The 12,731-nt window shown below is 37.0% G+C and overlaps 1 protein-coding gene across 8 annotated transcripts in view; it reads left to right on the plus strand.

Annotated features, from left to right (window-relative positions):
• gbf1 (golgi brefeldin A resistant guanine nucleotide exchange factor 1) overlaps window positions 1-12,443 on the plus strand; it is a 254,996-nt gene extending 242,553 nt beyond the window's left edge. For 6 of the 8 annotated variants that reach the window (XM_072583554.1, XM_072583558.1, XM_072583555.1 and 3 more), the window contains 8 exons: window positions 385-587; window positions 2,380-2,530; window positions 3,851-3,981; window positions 4,101-4,202; window positions 5,215-5,328; window positions 6,766-6,943; window positions 9,130-9,282; window positions 10,822-12,443. In XM_072583554.1, the coding sequence (XP_072439655.1) occupies window positions 385-587; window positions 2,380-2,530; window positions 3,851-3,981; window positions 4,101-4,202; window positions 5,215-5,328; window positions 6,766-6,943; window positions 9,130-9,282; window positions 10,822-11,099 (1,310 nt within the window). In that variant the 3' untranslated portion in view covers window positions 11,100-12,443. The remainder of the gene's footprint in view (window positions 1-384; window positions 588-2,379; window positions 2,531-3,850; window positions 3,982-4,100; window positions 4,203-5,214; window positions 5,329-6,765; window positions 6,944-9,129; window positions 9,283-10,821) is intronic. The other 2 variants (XM_072583556.1, XM_072583561.1) reach the window with 1 other exon arrangement.
• Window positions 12,444-12,731: the final 288 nt, after the last annotated feature.

A 12,731-nucleotide genomic window follows, 5' to 3' on the forward strand; every position in this document is an offset into this window, starting at 1 on the left:
ATATACTTAACCATACTTTTAAAAACATTTTTACCATACAGTAATATTAGCCTCGCTAGTGATGTATTGATGCACAGATGACAATATATTAGAACTACGTCCTGAATGAGGTGGCTTAGATTTAACAATGTTTGGAATATAAATGAAAATATTGTGCTCAGAGACCCTTTGCATTTTTAAATATATCAAGTTTATTTTAAATAAATCAAGATAGCAATCTTATAGTTGTATCAAGAGAATGCGAAGTCTCTCAAAGTTTGTGTTATCCCTCTCCAATTACTTTTTCATCTGAAGGTTCTTTGCTCAATACTAAACGATTTTATGTTCTAGTTTTTCTTATTTCTAAATAACACTGTTTCTAAAATTTGTGTTGCCTTATTGCAGGCTATAAAACCCATGAAAGGAAATCTAAAACATACAAGTTTGACAAATCCAACCGTTTGAAGAAGAAACAAAAGGAGAAGGAGAGTTCCATGAAACGCTCAAAGACTTTTAACCATCGCCCATCGCGATCACATAGTGACGATGATGAGGATGACAGTGTACCAGCAAGTTACCACACTGTGTCATTACAGGTTAGTCAGGATGTAAGTATAGCAGATCTTTCCCATTCCTGTGCTTGGTTCAAGCTATCTAGTATCAGCTTAGAATCTGATTTTTGGTTTTATTCCACTCACTTACCCTCCTCTTTTGCTCTAGAACTTCTGTCATTTTGTCCATTAAGTGATCAGATTATTCTGTCCTCATTCTTCCTGTTAATTGTCCCAGTCTCCTCCTTACCTTGGAATAAGTTATGCAGGTTATCTTTCCTGATTATCTGAACGTATCACCAAATGGTAGTAATAACCAGTCATTCTTGGGCATCTTATTACTGTAAGTTTGTTGATCCCCTTCCTCTTAGCTACGTTTTCAGAATTTAAAAACTGCATGTGCTTCAGGTGGCTGAATAAATAAGTTCAGGTTTTATTTAAGTTGAGAAGCATGTTGAAGCTGTCTTTTGACTATTTTCAGTGTCGGAGAGCTGTATACCCAACCTCTCCTGCAGATGAGCAATGGTCACAGTAGATGATGCTGCTCTCGATGTGGTCTTCTTTACATTGGGGAGACAGGACGCCAACTTGTGAAACATTTCAGAGAACATCTCCAGGGCGCACACACTAAACAGCCCCACCACTCTGTGGCTCAACACTTTAACTCCCCCTCCTAATCTGCCAAGGACATGCAGGTCCTGGGCCGCCTCCATCCTCAAACTGTAGCCACCCGACACCTGGAGGAGGAACACCACATCTTCCACCTGGGGACCCTCCAACCACACGGGATCATTATTGATTTTACCAGTTTTCCCACTTTCCCCTTCCCCACCTTATCCTAGATCCAACCTTCTAACTCTCCACCGCCCTCTTGAACTGTCCTAGCTGTCCATCTTCCTTCCCAACTATCCACTCCACCCTCCTCTCTGACTTATTACCCTCATCTACCTATCGCTCCCAGCTACCTCCCCCACTCCCACTACTCCCCTCCCATTCATCTCTCAGCCTCCTTGGGCCACCCCCTCATTCCTGATGAAGAGCTTATGCTCAAAACATCGACTGTCCTGTTCCTCTAATGCAGCCTGACCTGCTGTGCTTTTCCAGCACCACACACTTTTTGAATCTGATCTCCAGCATCTGCAGTCTTCACTTCCTCCTGTTTATTTTAGATTGTACTGTGTCATTAATTACTGAAGTGACGTGATTCAATCAAGTCGTGTTCTGCATGTAAATGAGTTTGTCATTTTTATTACAGCAGGGTATTAAAGTTGTTCAGTTGTAGGCATTGCAGCTCAGGCAAGCACAACTGATTGGAGAAGGAGTACAGTGCAGTTACCAGAATGAGATTGTGGCTAAAAAGGTTGAATTATGAGGATGGTAGGCATGGACGAGGTTTGTATTCCCTCACCTATAGAAGATTAGGACATGATTTAATTGAGTGCATAAGGTGACTAAAAGGATTAGAGTAGATAGAGAGCTTCTATTTCTTCTGGAGTCCAGTACACAGAGGTGTGGCCTTCAAATTAGAGCTAGCTCATTGAGCAGTGATGTCAGAAATCACTTCTTCACATAAACTGATCTTAAAAAGCCATTGAGGATGAGGATCAGTTAAAGGTTTTGAGATTTTTGTTAGACCAGGATATTACAAGTCATGGATCCAAGGTCAGTAAATGAGATTCTTATACAGATTAACCATAATTTCATTCAATGGCAAGAGATTCAAGAGGTTGAATGTCCACCTCATCTTCCTGTAGATTTAAACAAAAACATTGCATTTCTATCCATCAGTACTCGCTTGTAGGTAATTCTGTCTATCACAATTATTTGTCTGTGTTTCCTTCTCTTTCAGCTTCTGGATTTGATGCATACACTCCACACTCGGGCTGCCAGTATTTATAGCTCATGGGCTGAGGAACAGCGCCACTTGGAGTCAGCAGGAAGGAAAATTGAAGCTGATGCCAAAACTTTATGGTCTAATTGCTGGTGTCCACTGTTGCAAGGTAAGTCAGAGCTGCAGGAGCATAGAGCAATTGATTGTTCACATGTTTTCTTAATGGGAGCATCTTCTACTTTCCAAGAGCTCAGATGAAATTGACCAGTATTATGCCTATTTCAATTAATAAAGACTTTTCTAAACAAGACATAATTATATGTGAGCCTTGTAAAGCAATCACCTAATTTTCCAGTCATTACCCAAGCATATAAGATGTTTAACTGGTCTCCATAGCTCTTCTAGGATTGGAAAATCTGATCTTGTAATCCCTGAATATTTGTCCCTCTCTGCTGTGCACAATATGTAGGAAACACAGCTCCTCAGTAAGCAGGGACTAAAGAGTTCACAATAAGGTGTGGGAGTAATCAGAGAGCATTAAATGAAGACTCTGTGCATTGGCTACTGATTTTACAGGGAAGGATTGCTCATCTTTTTTCCTAACATATTCAGTACATTTTAAAGAATGTATGTCAGACACAATTGGCATATGAATTTTCTTGTTTCTAACTGCATATGAGTTGCAATTCAAGGCAACAATTGTCTAAACTTGCTGCTCTCCCAGCATTACTTCAGCTAGATTTGGGTTGCTTGACAAAATTACATTAACGTTACTGTGAAGCCAAAGCTGCTTTATGTTGCCAAACTGCAAGGTGTAACTGGAATAGTAAATTTCCAAATAAAGCTAAAATTCATTAAGTTTCAAGTATGCATTCATGGGATGTGGTGCCTGATGGTCAGCACTAAATTGCCTTGAGATGTTGGGCAAATGGATACAGCAGGGTGATCCAACAGTTCCCCTTGATTCTCATTCTTGAAAGAATACGTGGAGTCATGCCAGAATACTCTTCCACCTCAATGAGTTGAGGATGGGAGAGATATCAAGAAACAGAATCATCTTTTGTAGACCAAAAACAGAAGTTTTTGGAAAAACTTAGCAGATCTGGAAGCATCTGAGGAGAGAAAGCAGAGTTAATGTTTCAGGTCCAGTGACCTCCCCTTATTGGGCTCTTGTTTGCTGTGCATCATTTTCTTGAATAATCCTTTCCTGACAAAATATATTTCTGCCTTTTTGTGCGTATCTTATTCTTCATTGGTGCACTTTTTGATTCAAGTGGGTCTTTGCATTTCCAAGTTTATGGTAAGAAAGGTAATTGGCTATTATGGAAGATGACCCTACAATTTCCTTGGAGATTCGTATAGTTTATTAAGACAGAAGATTGAGATGCACAATCATGTTAAACTGTTGTACTAAGTAGCTGTGGCAGAGTATGTATTATAACCTATCCAGAGTTATTTGACTCTTACTCTTCAGTATCTGTCTCTTCAGGCATTGCTTGGCTTTGCTGTGATGCCAGACGTCAAGTCAGAATGCAAGCGCTTACTTACCTACAGAGAGCACTGTTAGTACACGACCTACAAACACTGGATGCTTTGGAATGGGAATCTTGCTTTAACAAGGTACGAATCAAGCACCCACATTTCGTCAAGTTGAAGATATTAATTCTTTTTAAATTTTAAATTGAAAAACCCTGCAGCTTTTACAAATCTGCTTTATGTTGTGTGATTTGTTTGCATAGGTGTTATTCCCACTATTGACTAAACTGTTAGAAAATATCAGCCCAGCTGATGTTGGAGGAATGGAAGAGACCAGAATGAGAGCTTCGACTCTGCTTTGCAAAGTGAGTTTGTCACCCTTGAGTGAAAGCTTTTAATTGAACATACGACAGGAAATAATGTTGGTAATTGATCAGATACTGTACATTGGTGTGTGTGTTTTGTCACATTACTTTGTTACACTAATCGGAAACCTGTGGATGTTTTGTATGGGGTGTAGGTTATTCAGTAAGATAATTAATAAACATTTCATTGGTTTTTACGTTTACATAGTACACAAAGCAATGTACACTGCTGGGTAATGTTGGGTTTGTGCATCATTGATGCTTTGGAGCAGTTTTCAGTAGCCAACTGTTTGCATTTTATAATCAACCAGAGTCTCCTATGTGGAGGTGGGGGAAGAAGACGATAATACACAAAGCTGAAAATGGGATGTAATTGGGCTGGGAAGTCCACCCTGTCATTTTCAACTCCGCTTTGGCCTCTGCAGTGAAAGATGTTCACTTCCTGCTAAGTTTTAATTTTCAATCATCAGCCAATTTAGTCAGATTTTGTTTTAAAAATACTTGATATTGAATCTAAAATCATTGTGATTTTTATCTTCGTCCAAAAATGAGCTCATTTGTTGACAAATGTTGAGTCTTATTCTGTATCTTCCATCACATCATTTTGTATTGATTAGTTGGCAACAATAAGTATAATTTCTGAAATTGAGAAATATAGCTACATGCTTTACAGATGATGGGGTACTTTCTCTTTATTAGAGCACTCCGATAAATAACTACTTTGTCAATTTCTGACAGAAAATCTATTTCCAATTGTGCAGCTCCAAAATGGTTGTTTTCGCACATCAGGTCACCTTTTCAGTGACGTGCCTGTAAGATCCTTCGTTGTCAATTGTTATTCATCAAGAGTGGAAAGAAACATTCTGATAAGTTCCAAGTATAAACTGGTACTATCTGAGCCTCGCAATTATTTCGATTTGCTTGTAGAGGTGGCCAGCACATTTGTGTTGCATAATGTATTTTGAGAACAACTGACTCTGTGCAGTAATATTTATTTTCTATCCACATAAAGGTTTTCCTCCAACACCTATCTCCACTGTTGTCTCTGTCAACGTTTGCTGCGCTTTGGTTAACGATCCTGGATTTCATGGATAAGTACATGCATGCAGGATCCAGTGACTTACTGGTATGGAAAACTTGTGGCAAAACATGCATAACATATTTTCAAAAGGCTTGCAGTATTCTTAAAAGAAGAAAATTCTTCCTGAAAAGCTGCCCATTCTTTCCATGTCTCTCAGAATTTTATTTTATTAATTGCATTGTAATTTATCTCGATTATTATTATCCCTATCTATGGTCCTTCAGTTTTGACCCCTCAAGTATTCTTGATTTTAGTTGATCCACCATTGGTGGCAATGCCTTCAGTCGCCCCAAACTCTGGAATTTATTTGCTAAATCTCTCTCTAACCATGTTTCTCAGGTGATCATTTCTACTAATCACCTATATGGCTCATTGTCACATTTTATTAAATACCAATGTGAAGTAGCTCCGACGTTTTGCTTTATTTAAAGACTTCTATATGATAAACATCTTCCTTGATAGGATAAAGATCGGTGGAGTTTAATATTATAATTGCAACCTGTATTTTAGAGTTCCTTCTAATTCTTCTACATTTGTTGTGCTCCAAACCATTGATACTTGTGAATGTAGCATTTATTCAAATGTGCTTTGGCTGGACCTTGATTGAAGTCTCATTACTAAGACTAAATAGTTTTAATTTTTAAAAGGGATTTTAGAAATTATTGGAAATGTTATTAAGTACATCGACTCTCTTTGCAACTTAATTTATCCAGTTTACTTCGGACAGTTGTAAATTTCAGTGACTTGTTGGATGCCAAAGCAATGAAGTGAACTGGGAATGTCAGAGATCCCCAAAAAATGCATTATACAAACTAACATGAATGTCCATAACTAATTACATACATAAAAATGTGAAAATGGTCATTTGAAATCACTAAAAGACATGTTTCTGTAATTTTTGTATCTTGAAAACAGCAGTTCATGTAATGGTGCTACAAAGATATATTTTTGTCAGTAGTGGGATAAATTACAGATGCTTTTTGAAAGCTGGTTGTCTGAAACAATTCATCTATTTATTTTTAGAAGTACATTTAGTGTTGATATTCAGTGAGAAAATATTTTGAAGGCATTTTGTATACAAGTATGTAAGCTTGTCTTTGTGAGCCTCTTGTTTGCATAGCAGCTGGCATTAATATCAAATGTTGATATTAACAGACTTTTGTGTTCTGATTGTGTTTATCTACCAATGAGGCAAGTGTAGCAAGAACATTTTGACCACTGAAATGAAAGGGAAGTGGGAAGTTTTGCATAACTTCAGTAACAAAGCATCTTCTGTAAGCCTTTATAGTTCTAACCAATGAGAAGGAAGTATCAGCACAAATTTAGAATCTGAGAGATCAAAGTCTGCAGTTTGTATATTTCTGGCAGTGTCTTTTCGATATCTGCTAAGTGATTGTCACAAAATGCTAGTTGCCACTGTAAAATATGCCATCAAAAATTCTAATGTGTTTTCTTCCATCCTGCTGTGCCATGCTGACACAGTTGGAAGCCATTCCAGAATCATTGAAGAACATGCTGCTGGTTATGGATACAGCTGGTATTTTCCATTGTGCAGATTCAAGGACTGGTTATTCCCAGCTTTGGGAGATTACATGGGAGAGAATAGATTGTTTCTTGCCTCAACTGAAGGATGAACTCTTTAAACAAACTGTTATTCAAGGTAAAATACTTCCACTGCATGCTTACTTGAGATTTGTTATCAAGTTCAAAGATGTCTGAATTCAATGTTCTTGTGCATGAAAAGATCACATAGTACAAAAATACAGGCTGAGAGTTATGCTGTATTCAATGCGATGCCAAAACTCCCAAATGGCTCTTCAACATAAATTACCAGAGTACTAAACCATGCAATGACAAAGGCAATTTTATATTAATTAGCTTGCTTTTAGAAATAAATCTAATGATTCAGTCACAAAAGTGCTGAAGATTTATTGGCTAAAATGGCATAACCAAATTATCAATTTAGGTCAAAGTTTCCTGAGCATCTTATTAGCATATTCCAGAGTTTAAAAGCTAGCACCATTTTCTTTAAGTACTGAAACTATCAAATCATTTATGCAGAAGAAAATATAATCATCAGTTTTTCATTTTTAATTATGCTTATTCTGATATGATGGTTGCATTGCAAGGAACTGGAAAACAAATGAAGTTCTTGACATCATAATAAAAAATATACTCCTAAAAATCCATTGTCTAGTCTACTTGGAACTGGTGAAAATGAAGGAATCTGTATTTTTTATTTTTACTTGGGGAGCAGCAATCTTAATGAATAGGTAGAGGTTTCTTTGAATTGGTCCAAAACATTGAGAAGACTCTGGAGTGATAGAAATGGACAGTCGTTTGCACCTGAATTTTCTCAAGCGTGTTTTGCCCCCAAAATCAGAATTGTTTCATAATTATACCTTTTCAGCACATTTTCAAACAGTTATCACTGATGCACTATTTTGTGGTTTATTTAGGACGTGTGGTTACTATGGTAAAAATCAATCCTGATGAAGGGCTTTTGCCCGAAACGTTGATTTCGCTGTTCGTTGGATGCTGCCTGAACTGCTGTGCTCTTCCAGCACCACTAATCCGTGTGGTTACTATGGCATTTCTGAGCAGGTCTTTTAAAAATAAAACTTGTTTCCCAAACAGTTTTACTTCCAAACATATCCTGCAATCTGAAAGAATGTGGATATGATCAGAAATGAATAATGATAGCAATAGTTCAGAAATATATTAAAGAAGCTGTATTTGTGCTTAATGTGAAAACATCTGAGGATTTTTATAATATCCCTGTATTCTCTATTGTTGAAACATATATTCAAACTTTGATTCAAGCTTTTGGGCAGTTTCTCTAATGAGTCACCTGTTGAAAATCCATTTGTACAAATGCTTGCACAGTGTCACCTGTGAAATGGTTTCAGTATTTAATTAAATAAAGAACTACCCGTGATACTACTTGACCAAATGAAATGATTACATTCATTCATGCAATAGGTGATACAAAAACTGACCTTATCTGATCTGTAACTATTTAGTTATTGTCACATTATTTTGCATTGCTTGGGTTATCAAAGTTGACTTTAATAGAACTTCAGATTATGTTTACTAAATGTTCTGTGGTTCTTTGATCTCTGGGTTATTTTATAAAAGCTTAAATTGAACTTCAAGAAATGCTGATTTTGTCAAAATAAGTTCATTGTGGTTAGTAGTTTCATCTCTTAAATCAGAAGATCAAGCTGTACACAAAAATTTGGACAGGAACTAGGATGGCACTCTAATGCAATACTGAGGGTATACTATACATATTCTGTATCTTTGAGATGTGAATTTAAATCAAGTCCTCGGATAAATTTAAAACAACTCCTAATTCTTCAAAGACCTTTTGCACAAATTTAGGGGTATGTCATCGTTTTAAGTGACTACTTCATCGGTTCTTCATGGACTGAAATGTCCTGAGGTTGTGAATGATTTATTCTTCCTGCAATCTCAATTAACTGAAGTAATAAAATAGAGTTCTACACAGTAGTGGGAGAAAGTGAGGATTAGAGATGCTGGAGAGTCAAAGTCACAAGGGGGTGCTGGAAAAGCATAGTCAGGCAGCATCTGAGTCAACATTTTGGGCATACGCTCCTTATTAGGAATGTCCTTGTGATGAAGGCCTTATGCCCAAAATGTCAACTCTTCTAAACAATGTGATTGTACTGATTTATTCTGCTGAGTCGCAAATAGGTCTAACTGCTGATCTTAGATTGATTGCTGTAGTATAAGAAACCTGATTAGATGCCTTTTCAAAGTTGAGCCAAAAATAAAAATAAATAAAAACTTATTTTTTATGAAAATGCTTGATGTACTTCACAGATCCTGTCCTTGGTCTCGTGGCTGAACCATCATCTCCAAATCTAATGCAGCAGGTTAGCAGTGCACAAACGTCTATCCTCCCAGGCCCGGAAACAAATCTATCTCCCAGTCAAATAACCGCATCAGAAAACCTTGCTGAGGCTAGTGCCAAAGGTGAGTAGGAGAGATTCAGTTCAATAATACCATCATGCTTGAAGCTAGTCACATCTTCCAGAAGTCTATATAATCAGCAAAGGTTTTACAGGGATGCTGTGGTTTTAAAATTTTATTTTCGTAGATTAGGTAAAAATACTTCGAAATTAGAATCTAGATATAACAGCATCAGGTTACCATTTTCTTTTATTGATTCAGCGATGTGGTTTTCACTGATTGGGTCACTCTTTATTGTCAATTCCTGTTTGGCCTTGAGAAGGTGTGGTGAGTTGCCTTCTTGAACTGCTGCAGACCCCAGTGTACCCATAGTGCTGTTAGGGAGTTCCAGGATTTTGACTTGGCAAAAATAAAGAGATTGTGATATATTTTCTTGTTCGGATGGTGAGTGACTTGGGAGGGGAACTTGCAGGTGGTGGTGTTCCCATGAATCATTTTCCCTTGTGCTTGTAGATGGATTTGGAAGGTGTTAAGACATCGTGGTACATGCCTGCAGTTAATCTTGTAGATAGTACACACTGCGACTACTGTGCATTGGTCCTGGAGGAAGTTGTGGATCCAGTGCCATTCAAATAGCTGTTTTGTTCTGCATAATCTTAAGGTTTGAGTGTTTTGGAACTGCACTCGTACTGGCAAGTAAAGAGTATCCTATCACACTCCTGCCTTCTAAGTGGTACACAGGCTTTGGTAGTCATGAAATGACTTAAAATGCGATAGGTTTCCTAGTTTCTTGCAGCTACAGTATTTAAATGGCTTAATCCAGTTCAGTATGTTGTTAATAATTGATAGGATGTTGATGGTGGGGATTCAGTGATAATAATGCTTTAAGTAGCAAGGGGTGATGGTTTGGTGCTCATTGCCTGGCACATATGCCATGCATGTTACATTTCAGTCATCACCTCATACCCTGGAAATTATCCAGATCCTGCTGCGTTTTGTATGTAGACTACTTAAAGTATTTGAGGAGTCATGAATGATGCAATCATCAGCAAACACTTTGTGACAAAAGGTCACTGAAATGTTAATTCTGTTTTGTTTACTCCGGATGCTTCCAGACATGCTGGGTGGAGATGTTGTTTTCCCCAAGTGGGAGAGTCTAGGACAAGAGGGTATGAGATTAGAACTTTGAACTTTATGAAGTTGACTCAAGTAGACGGTTTGCAGGTCAAGGGATGACTGACAAATGTGAGACCTTCAAAAGTGTGATAACAAGAGTTCAGAGACATTATTTCCTAATCTTACCAGCCATACCTTTTGCTCTAACAGGAACATAATCATATTGACGTTCTAGTCAAGAATAAAAAAGATTTAGTCAACAGGTATCAAGTGAATCTCTGGAGTATAAAGAGTATGGGACCTTCAAATCCAGCAGTAGGGATTGTGTCATAAGAGCGCCACGAGCAAAGGTTACTTTTTTTTTAAAAGGGGTAGTAAGTTTCAAAAATATTCTCTTATGAAAATGAATTTTTAAAGAATTACTTTGTTCCTTTTGAGAATCTCTAAAATTTGCTGTCTAATTTTGATTTATTTAATGTGTCTCAGAAACTGAAAATATACGTGTTGGAGGAACTCCCAGCCTTACACCATTAACAACTCCAATCTCTACACCAGTGAAGATGAATGTTGGACCAGAGAGTAATCAGTCACTACCCCAATCTCCATTAATTCTGCAGCCTCTTACTTCTTCACTGCAAGTTGGTGTTCCATCCATGCCTTTGCCTATTATACTTAATCCAGCTTTAATAGAAGCTACATCTCCTGTCCCACTGTTGTCCACCCCCTTACCAGCTACCACCACCACTGCATCTGAGGTCAACTAGACTGGACAAGAATCCATTTTTACACTTGCTTCAGAGAATAGTCTGTGCTTTTTGCTTCCCCAGTTTTGTCAGTGCACTCTCATAACTGAATTCTTTCTGTCCATTTTTTTGTTATAGTTCACCTCTATTTGAAATCAAAATTCACACACCCAGCTAGTGATTTTTATCAACCTAGTATTTTGTGTTTGTCAATAGCATTGCAGCTGCTCTTTCCAACTTCAGCTGTAAGGAACCACATTATTCTTAAACATGTTAAAGATGGGATGTTGGAGAACATCTGTGGTGCATTACAATTTTTTTTCATTCTGCTTCAGTTAGCAGTTACCAAATTACTAAACAAGAATTATTTCTCTTGGCTGTGATGTTCTCCCCCACCTTTCCCTGCCAACACACACAATCATTGCATTGACATTAAACATTAGTAATTATACTTTTTTGAGTGCAGCACAATATTTTAAAATGTAATTCAAAAGACATTTTTGTTGCAGCCCCTTCTGTCACTTTGGCTGATCTGTTAACCAATTAAATTGTACCACATAAAAGAATGGTAATGCAGAGAAAATTTAGTTATAATAAAATACAAGGTAGTTTTCATGGAAATCTGTGGCGAGGACAATTATTTTACTAAACCATTTCTACTGGTAAACTCCATGATCATCTTAGCACCATGGAATGAAGCTTGCTTCCTTTTCTAAGGCATGATCTACATTTTTGTCTCACCACCTCTCCCCCTTACCTCTGTTAACTTTCAATTAGCACTCTTATTAATCATTTGGCCTGTACTGAATGTTCCAGCTTTATTTATAAAGTCAACACTTTCTACACTGCACTCTAACTCTTAATAAATGTGATCTGGTTCAGAATTTTAAAGCATTACTGCAAAATTCTGTTGACGTTGTTAAAGATTAACTTGTACCACTTATTAGTTTCATTGACTTTAAATATTATAAAATCCTAGTGGGTATGTTGAGTCCTGCTTTAATATTCTTGTCCCCAGACCTTTTGCCATGCTGATACCCAAGATTAGCCATAAATGACCTACCATTGTTTACTCTAGGCATGAAAGGCCAAAGCTTGTGTAATTTGAGACCAACAATCTATATTTAAAAGTAGTTATATTACTTTGTTCCAGATTTTGTACATTTCAGTCTGATTTTAATTTAATGGTAATATCTAGAAAATGTCAGCAGGATCTTCTATGTATCTGCAAACTTTCATGATCTGTTCCACTGTATTGTAAGGTTGGTTAAGAACAAACATAATAAAGGTAATGTATATAAATAAAGAATGGTTAAAATTTAAATGTACTTTTTACAGAGTAATAAATATCAAATATAAAGGAAATTTATTTGATTGGTTGTTTGATTTAACTAGTAAATGCTCGGCTCAGAGTTGTGACCTCTGACAAATGAAACATTGAAACTTCAATACTGAATATCGATCTGTGTAAAAGTCTTCTCTTCACCTTTTGGACAAAAATTCCAAATTCCTGGTGCAAACCTCCTCATTTGAAGGTAGCTATTCAGCTATGCTTGGTAACACACAAAATTTATCACATCACTGATACACAATGTATTCCTAAACTTCAAATGACAAAATAGTACTAATAAAAACAGCACCTACACAAGTTCA

The sequence above is a fragment of the Chiloscyllium punctatum genome, chromosome 13 (assembly GCF_047496795.1).
Source record: "Chiloscyllium punctatum isolate Juve2018m chromosome 13, sChiPun1.3, whole genome shotgun sequence".
NCBI lineage: Eukaryota > Metazoa > Chordata > Chondrichthyes > Orectolobiformes > Hemiscylliidae > Chiloscyllium > Chiloscyllium punctatum.